The sequence below is a fragment of the Dipodomys merriami genome, unplaced genomic scaffold, assembly GCF_024711535.1.
Source record: "Dipodomys merriami isolate MVZ:Mamm:240054 unplaced genomic scaffold, mDipMer1.0.p SCAF_42, whole genome shotgun sequence".
Taxonomy (NCBI): domain Eukaryota; kingdom Metazoa; phylum Chordata; class Mammalia; order Rodentia; family Heteromyidae; genus Dipodomys; species Dipodomys merriami.
The window spans coordinates 1,963,993-1,972,727 of NW_027205826.1; the positions used below are offsets into that span (position 1 = coordinate 1,963,993).

Here is an 8,735-nt window from a genome sequence, read left to right on the forward strand (position 1 = left end):
CAGGGCTTCATGCATGCTAGGTAAGCACTCTTAACACTGAGCCACCTTCCCAGCCCTAAACTTAATTTTTAAAAATGGTTTGCTCATGGCTCGTGTGCTGCCATTTAAACCACCCCTCCACTTTCAGATTTGGGGCTGGTTAATTGGAGATAATTGTCTCGCAGACTCTCCTGAGTAGCTAGGATCACAGGCATGAGACGTTAGTGTCCTGCGACAGTGTCTGCCTAAGTCGCCTAAGCTGGCCTTCTAACTATGTAGACCTGGCTAGCCTTGAACTTGAGGTCCTCCTGCCTTTGCCTCTTAAGTAGTTGTGGTTGCAGGTGTACTATAACCAGCAAGAGTCTGCTCTTTTTTTCTGAAACATTAGAACTTTAGTGTTCATGTTGCCTTTGAACAATCTTCACCTCCTTTTCCCTGAAAATCCAAGGCCTTTCTTCCCTCCTGGCAGTTGTGGCTGCTGGGACTTTATATTCTGAGTCACCGTTGTGTGCGGTGTTTTTGTGTGCTTGTTTGTGTACATGTCATCACACGCGTGACACTTGCCTTCTCCACCTGATCCCGTGGTCTCGAGACCTGCACTTGCAGAGTCCTATTGGCTCACAGAGCATTGCATTTCCTCACTCTTCTGGAACAGTTCTCAGTCCTCTCTTGAGAAGGCAGTGTGAGGACTGGGGGGGCATGTTGGCTGCCCTGTCCTGGCAGAGAGGCACAGAGGAAAGCAAGTGCGGGTCTTGAAAGGGCAAGTCAGTTCATTGGGCCCACAGCCAGCTGCGCAGCACAGCCAGTAGGCACAGCTTAGGTTCTTGGTTATACTCTAGTGTTTCTCAGGTGTAAGATTCCTTCAGAAAATTCCAGCCTGGGCTGGGCGCCAGTGGCTCACACCTGTAATCCTAACTAGTCAGGAGATCTGAGGATCGTGGTTCCAAGCCAGCCCGGGCAGGAAAGTCTGTGAGACTCTTGTCTCCAATAAACTTCCAGAAAACCAGGAGTGGCGCTATGGCTCAAGTGGTAGAGTGCTCACCTTGAGCTGAAGAGCTGAGGGGCAGCGCCCAGGCCCAGAGTTCAAGCCCCGCGACCAACAAAAAAGAGAGAAAGAAAATTCTCAGCCCTGCTGAGGAAAAAGAAATATTTTTTGTTTTGTTATGCTGTTTTCCAAATCTCAGAGGTCTTGGGAGTAGCAGGGGTCAGACATGCATAAGGGTACAGTTAACCCCTTGGCTGTCGCCACACATGCGCACACTTGCATAGACATGTGTACTCAGATATATATATATCCTAGAAGTCAGAGGCTGGCTCTCAGGACTTAACCACTTTACTTGGGTGGTCTCTCAGCCTTTGCCCTGGAACTCAGATCCTTAACTGCTGGTTGGGAGACCACCACACCCTTGTTCCTAAAAGCAAGTGCAGAAATAACAGGCACGTGGCATGTCCACTGTTGGTGGCTCTCCCCCAGATGCCAGCCTCAATTCTCCTTCCCTTCTAGGATCTTTTCTCGGCCCTAATCAAGGGCCCTACTCGAACTCCCTACGAGGATGGCCTCTACCTATTTGACATCCAGCTCCCCAACATCTACCCGGCCGTGCCCCCCCACTTTTGCTACCTCTCCCAGTGCAGTGGCCGTCTCAACCCGAACTTGTATGACAACGGGAAGGTGTGCGTCAGCCTCCTGGGCACCTGGATTGGAAAGGTGGGGAGACGACGCCATCGCCCGGTCAGGGCAGAAAGGGGGCTGGGCTTGGGCAGTGCAGTGGGGCAGCCCTGCTGACGCTGTGTGTGTTTCAGGGGACAGAGAGGTGGACGAGCAAATCCAGCCTTCTCCAGGTGCTCATCTCCATCCAAGGTGCGGCAGGAGCGGGGCTGGCGGGTGGCGATGGGGCAGGAGCAGGGCTGGCGGGTGGCGATAGGGCAGGTGATGGGGCAGGAGCAGGGCTGGCGGGTGGTGATGGGGCAGGAGCAGGGCTGGCGGGTGGTGATGGGGCAAGTGATGGGGCAGGAGCAGGGCTGGCAGGTGGCGATGGGGCAGGCGGAGGGCTGGCAGGTGGCGATGGGGCAGGTGATGGGGCAGGAGCAGGGCTGGCGGGTGGCGATGGGGCAGGCGCGGGGCTGGCGGGTGGCGATGGGGCAGGAGCAGGGCTGGTGGGTGGCGATGGGGCAGTTGATGGGGCAGGCGGAGGGCTGGCGGGTGGCGATGGGGCAGGTGATGGGGCTGGCGGGTGGCGATGGGGCAGGAGCAGGGCTGGCGGGTGGCGATGGGGCAGGTGATGGGGCAGGCGGAGGGCTGGCGGGTGGCGATGGGGCAGGAGCGGGGCTGGCGGGTGGCGATGGGGCAGGCGCAGGGCTGGCGGGTGGCGATGGGGCAGGCGGAGGGCTGGCGGGTGGCGATGGGGCAGGAGCGGGGCTGGCGGGTGGCGATGGGGCAGGCGCAGGGCTGGCGGGTGGCGATGGGGCAGGAGCAGGGCTGGCAGGTGGCGATGGGGCAGGAGCGGGGCTGGCGGGTGGCGATGGGGCAGGTGATGGGGCAGGCGGAGGGCTGGCGGGTGGCGATGGGGCAGGAGCAGGGCTGGCGGGTGGCGATGGGGCAGGTGATGGGGCAGGCGGAGGGCTGGCGGGTGGCGATGGGGCAGGAGCAGGGCTGGCGGGTGGCGATGGGGCAGGTGATGGGGCAGGCGGAGGGCTGGCGGGTGGCGATGGGGCAGGCGCGGGGCTGGCGGGTGGCGATGGGGCAGGCGGAGGGCTGGCGGGCTTGCTGGCCCCTTGCAGGTGGAGGCAGGCCTGTTCTGGTCGACTTTCAGTGCCCGCTGAGGAAGGGTGTCCTCTCACAGGTTTGATCCTGGTAAATGAACCGTACTACAACGAAGCCGGCTTCGACAGCGACCGGGGCCTACAGGAAGGCTACGAGAACAGCCGCTGCTACAACGAGATGGCGCTGATCCGCGTGGTGCAGTCCATGACGCAGCTGGTGCGGCGGCCTCCCGAGGTCTTCGAGCAGGAGATCCGGCAGCACTTCAGTGCTGGCGGTTGGCGTCTAATAAACCGCATTGAGTCCTGGCTGGAGACCCACACCCTGCTAGAGAGGTCCCAGGCGCTGCCCAATGGGGTGCCCAAGGATAGCAGTTCGCCAGAGCCCCCCACTGCAGCCGAGCTCTCAGACTCCGGCCGTGAAGACCCCGAGGATGGTGGACTGGCCCCTGGGGAGGCCTCCCAGGGCTCAGACTCAGAGGGTGGCGCCCAGGGCCCGGCCTCAACTAGTAGGGACCACACAGAGCAGACTTCAGAGACAGCGCCTGATGCGTCGGTGCCACCCAGCGTCAAACCAAAGAAGCGTAGGAAGAGCTACCGGAGCTTCCTGCCCGAGAAGAGCGGCTACCCTGACATCGGCTTCCCCCTGTTCCCACTCTCGAAAGGTTTTATCAAGAGCATCCGGGGTGTCCTGACGCAGTTCCGGGCCGCCCTGCTAGAGGCCGGCATGCCAGAGAGCACAGAGGACAAGTAGCCACTGGCTCTCGCAGCAGGAGCGCCACTGTGGGAGAGGCTGGCCGCTGCCTGCTCACCTCCCCGCCCCCCACTGGAATCGCCCCGTCCCCACCCCTCTGTCTACTGCGATCCTCCTCCCAAGATGAGTTTGATGCTGAAGTGCAAGAAGTGTCCTAAGATGCTGCGTTCTGTTCTGAAGCGATCCTTCAACGAATGTCCGGCGCCTGCTCCCTTGCTGTCCCCTTCTCAGGTCAGAGGTGGGGTGCTTGGGGCCTGGCGCAGGGCTGGCTGTCTGGGCCCAGGGACCTGCACATGGGCAGGAGAGTGGATGTGCCTTGCATGAAGTGTGGGCTGCTCCTGCAATGCCCTGGTCCCTCCCAACCTCTTCACTTTGACTGTAGCCTCCCATCCCCACCCCGGTGCTCCTGCCACCACCGCCACGGGGTCCTCCCAGCCCCGAGCATCGACACTACTACCCGTGGGAGTGACCTCCACACGTCATAGCCCTTAGGCCTGTTGAACTTACTCTCTGAGAGAGCTTGGGACCAGGCTAGTTCAGGGTGACACCCGGAGAGGTAGTGGAGGACAGGAAGCTGCTGGGAAAGAGATGGCTGCAGGTGCCTTTCTCTTTCCAGTCCGCTGGCAGGAGCCCGGGCAGGTCTGCTTAGGCCCGCCAGTGCGGACTGCGCATATCTACTCCCTCTCAGTCACCAGGATGGCAGCAGCAACCACAGGGCCTCACCCCATTGGGTGGCTTGGCTGTTTCTGGGGGGCCGGAAGGCCCTGGCCCTTGCTTCCAGACTTAGCAGGCACAGTCCAGGGCGAGGGAGGGAGGCAGGCAGGGAGCGGCAGCAGCAGGACTCCCCTCCCCCCGGCCCAGAGGTTTACAAGTTTTCTAAGCTTTTGATAATGTGAAGCCCAGGTTGGGAGGGTGCTGTCCAGCACACTGCAGCTGTGTCATTTCCGGTGTATGTATGTAATATTTAAGGTTGGAAAAAAAATAAATCTCAAAAGCAAAGATGCTATTATTAGAAAAAAAAGACAAAAAAAAAAAAGCCAAAGCATGATGCGTCTTGTCAGCCTTAAGTGGGCTCCACACCTGTGCTGCGCCAGGACCACCCAGGCTGCCGAACCGCGGGAAGGACCGAGCCGGACACACCGCACGCAGGCCAGCACTCACTCAGAGCCCAGAGTCTGTCTGGAGCACATCCGGGTACCTGGTGCGTCCCGTGCGTGGCTCATGTGGAGATGGGAATGCCTACTGCTTACAATACCTGTATAAAGTGCTGTGTGATTAAACATTTTTTACTTGCATTTTTTTTTTTGGTTGGCTCATTAACAAGACAAGGTGACACATTAAACCTGCCTCTGCCATTCATCCTGGCTCCGTTGCCTCCTTCTTCATGTGCCAGTGTCTCCCTACAGACACTACTGCCAGGGAAGGCTTGTGGCAGCCGTCCTGCCCCCTGCGCTGTCAGAATGCCTTTGTTCGCTCTCGGGGGTGGACTTTGGGAGGTGAGGATTGGTACGTTGGTGGGACTGGCCTCCCTGGCTTGCAGTCTTCAAGAGCCAGTTGAGAGCACTGTCTGCCTCCAGGCAGCTGTGGGCCTGAGTGGCCTGAGCGGCCCATCAGCGCCTTCCAGTGCCAGGGGAGCTGATGTCGCAGCACCTGGAGTGGCAGGTACCAGTCTTCTAGGCTGGAAGCCAAAATGGTTGCTCAAGTTTGGCAACTGCACCTCCCAGTCTCGGAGCCCTTCAGTCCTGCCCAGCACTCCTGCTGAGAACGGGGCCAGGGCAGAGCCCTGATGAGCCCACATGGGGTGCCAGACTCCTTGGAAAAAGAAGGCTCCGCCCACTATAAAACTGACCTCTTGCTCCTTGGCAGTTTTCCTCCAACATCTCCACACTATGTGGCCCAAGGTCGGCAGCAGGAAGGAGTGCAGAGCCTTGCTCTCACTTCTGGGCTGGGCAGTTGGCCAAGAGGAGGCCTCTTCAGGCTACAGGAGATCTGATTATCAGCACAAAAAGAAGGTTGTGCTGTGTGCCCAGGCCGGTTGTGTGCCTTGTGCTCTCCAGGGGGCATCACTAACATTAAACTCCATAGCCCCTGCTGGCTGGCATAAGACTCCCCCCCACTTCTCCCCAGACCCCAGGACAGGACCAACAAGCTGAGAATTTAATTTTATTTATGTCTGATATGGGAGTTGGGGGTGTGGGGGGGCTCCACAGGCAACTGGCCCAGCCAGCAAGGAGGTCCCTACCCTACCCTCCACAGGAACTGTAGACAGGCCCTGCTTTCCCAGGGCAGGGGATAGGACCCCCGTCTTAGACTAGCTGTGGCTGACATAGGCATGGTGGACCCCTAAGTCACAAAGGCTCTTCTGGGGGTGGTCTCTGCTGGGGATCCCCACAACCGCTGACCATCCAGAAGTAGTCCGGGTGCACCTGGCCCTGCACAGGCTCACTGGCCATCAGCTCCCCGTCCACGGTAAACACACCGCTATGATTCTTGGGCTCCAGGCGGAAGGCCACCACGGGGACGTGCACCAAGTAGGGGCAGTTATACTCCAGATGCTTGCCCTTCTGCATGGCCAGGAAGAGACGCAGCAGCATGGTCCTCGACACGCCTGCCCGCACGTAGAACAGGTGCATGACGCCAGCGGCGCAGCGGCCCATGGGTGCCGCGAACAACTCGCTGCCCAGGTGGCTGTGCAGCAGCAGCAGCACCAGCACAAAGTCCTGCTCAGGCACCACCGTCCAGTGGGAGGGCACCGGCTCCTCCAGGGGAACAAGGTGTGTGTCTCCAGGACCCTGCTGCTGCGCCTGCTTGGAGGCGGCGGGTAACGCGGAGATAGCGCTTTCTACTGGAAGGTAAGCCAGTTGGCCCTGGTAGATGCGAAGGGTTGCCAGGCGCAAAAAAGTACCCATGGTGAATCGCAACTCCCCAAGGCGCCGGTACTTCTCACTCTCCAGGTCCACGTCAGCCACGAAGCCCCACGCCAGGCTGAGCACCGAGTAGAGGTGCAGCCCGGAGGCGGTGTGCAGCGAGAGCAGGTTCATGGGGGACAGAAGCCTGCTGCACAGCAGCTGCGTGCAGTTGGTCAGGAGCTCTTCGTTTGTCACCTGCTCGAAGCTGCAGAGGAGAAAGTCAGATGGGGCAGGGCAGGAGCCGCCATGCCTCATCCTCTTGCTTTTTTGGGGGAGGGGGGGAGGGGTCGGGGTCGGAGTCAAGCAAAGTAATGCACGGTGGTCCCCAGGGAGCCAGTGGGGCAGTGACAGAGCAGATGGAGGCAGCCAGCCGGGAGAGAGCCCCAGAACAGAGGACCAGGTTCTGGGGAGGAGTGTCAAGGCCATGGAGGGGGAAACTGAGGCCCACTCTGGCCCACGGACTCTCACCCAGCATAGTGATTGATAGAAGCCGCCAGGGCGTTGCCAGAGCCTCCTGGAAGGGTACACAGGGGCTTCCGGATGGCGGTCTCCCAGTCAGGCCGGTCCATGAGCCCGTTCACCACCTGTTAAGAGTAAGAGGGCAGCTTTGGCCTCCAGAAGCTTCCAGATCCACCCCTACCACAAGCCAACCAACCGACCCACGGGCGCAGGGCCTCACTTCGTGCATCAGGCCGTCCCCGGACATGACAGCCAGGGCGTCCCAGCGGCTCAGCTCCTCCGCTTGCACCAGCTCCCGCGCGTGGTTCGGCCGCTCTGGGGGAAGAGGGGGAGGGGGGCTCGGGTCCTGCTCCGGAGGGGTCGGTGCACCCAGCATCCCCTGGGGCGGGGGCGGGGCCTCACCGGTGAGCCGCAGCTTGAAGGAGACCTGGGCCTCGTCCAGCAGGGGCTGCACGCGGCTGTGGAAGAGCTGCAGGGCCTTGCCCTTGCCTCCGCGCGGGTTCAGCAGCACCAGCACGCGGCAGGGCCTGGGCAGCAGGCCCCGGGGGGCGCGGGCTGGAAAGCAAACCCTGGACGGTCGGGTCCTCCGCCCGCTACCGGGGGGACGGGAGAGAGCGGCGGGGGACGCTGGGGTCCCGCGGCGCTCGCCATCCATATTCTGGGAACTGACCCCGCAGAGCACGGCCCGAGGGGGAGGGCGCCCCGCGGGGAGGCGGCGCGGGTGGGGCGCTGCGCCCCCCCCCCCCGCCTCTTCCCGTGGTTTGGGGGCGGATCGGCGTCTGACGTCTCAGGGTTTCTCTCCAGCGCCCCTTTCTCACTGGCCCCGTTCTTTCTGGGGGGTGGGGGGAATCCCCTGCAGCCCTGCCCAATCAGGCCCCCACACACCTGAGTCCATGGCCCGACCCCGCGGCTCCGGTCGCCAGAGGTCTCTCCGCGCCGTTCCAGCGCCGCTCTGGGCGTCCGCGGCTCCTGCCTTGCGCTCCTTATCGGTGCAGCCCAGAAGGGCGTCGCGGGGCTGGCGCGGGGGCTCGCCCTCCCCACCCGAAGCCGGGGCCGTGGGGGCACCCGCGTTATTCCTGGCGGCGGCCAGATCTGAGGGAGGGGGAGAGACAGCGCTGGCCGCGGCCGGGACGCGGGCTACGGCTCCTGGGGCCGATCCCGGGACCTCGAGCCCGGGAGTTCTCCAAAGCCGGTGGGCCGGGGACGTAGGTTTTCCCCGAAGGAATAAAAAGGAGAAGCGAGTTGTGATGCCCCCGAGGGCCTGACCCCGCCCCGCGCGTGCCTCCCCGAAGGGGGGCTTTCCTCCTTCGGGCCCCCGAGTTCCGGCCCGACGGCTGAGTCAGAGCCCCGAGGCTCTCCCTCCGACCTCCCCGCGCCTCACCCGGCGCCGCCGCCGCCGGAGGAGGAGGAAGGAGCAGCACCCAGTTGCGCAAAAGTGCCAGAGCCGACACCGCCAGGCACCGATCCGCGCCCGGGACCCGACCCGCGCGATCGCCGAGTTCCCTGCGGAGGGCCGGGGTCGCCCGCGCGCCGCCCGCGCTGCCGCCGGGCGCAGGGACTGAGCCGAGCCGAAGCTGGCCCGACAGCCGCCGCCGGTCCTGCCCAAGCGTGCGTGGCCCAGTTCCCTGCGCAGCGCGAGGGCAGGGCGGCGGCCCTACCCAGTGGGGCTGGCTCGCTGGGGGAGGCGCCCGCGCCATTCCCGAGGGCGGCCTGCGGGGAGGGGCGCAGCTGGCCCCAGGCTCGGCCCCGCGATGGCGCGGACCCCCGCCCGGGGCCCGCTCCCCTCGGGTTCAAACTTTTTTCTTTTGCTCAACTTCACCGCGTGGCGCCGCTCGCCCCGCCATTTCTGGGCAGAACCGGCGCTCCGCGTGATC

At 62.6% G+C, this 8,735-nt stretch overlaps 2 protein-coding genes across 3 annotated transcripts in view; one reads left to right on the forward strand and one right to left on the reverse strand.

The window, feature by feature from the left end:
- Nucleotides 1–4,788, forward strand: part of Ube2o (ubiquitin conjugating enzyme E2 O) — a 53,877-nt gene extending 49,089 nt beyond the window's left edge. For both annotated transcript variants that reach the window (XM_069992942.1, XM_069992941.1), the window contains exons 16-18: nt 1,484–1,687; nt 1,783–1,840; nt 2,823–4,788. In XM_069992942.1, coding sequence (XP_069849043.1) covers nt 1,484–1,687; nt 1,783–1,840; nt 2,823–3,493 — 933 coding nt within the window. In that variant the 3' untranslated portion in view covers nt 3,494–4,788. The remainder of the gene's footprint in view (nt 1–1,483; nt 1,688–1,782; nt 1,841–2,822) is intronic.
- An 855-nt stretch (nt 4,789–5,643) lies between these two features.
- Sphk1 (sphingosine kinase 1) lies at nt 5,644–7,829 on the reverse strand. The gene is made up of 5 exons (XM_069993272.1): nt 7,747–7,829; nt 7,264–7,416; nt 7,082–7,176; nt 6,871–6,986; nt 5,644–6,607 (listed from the first exon to the last, which is right to left on the reverse strand). Exons 1-5 carry the CDS (start codon nt 7,754–7,756, stop codon nt 5,842–5,844), a joined length of 1,140 nt encoding a protein of 379 aa, XP_069849373.1. The 5' UTR covers nt 7,757–7,829; the 3' UTR covers nt 5,644–5,841.
- Between the last annotated feature and the right edge of the window lie 906 nt (nt 7,830–8,735).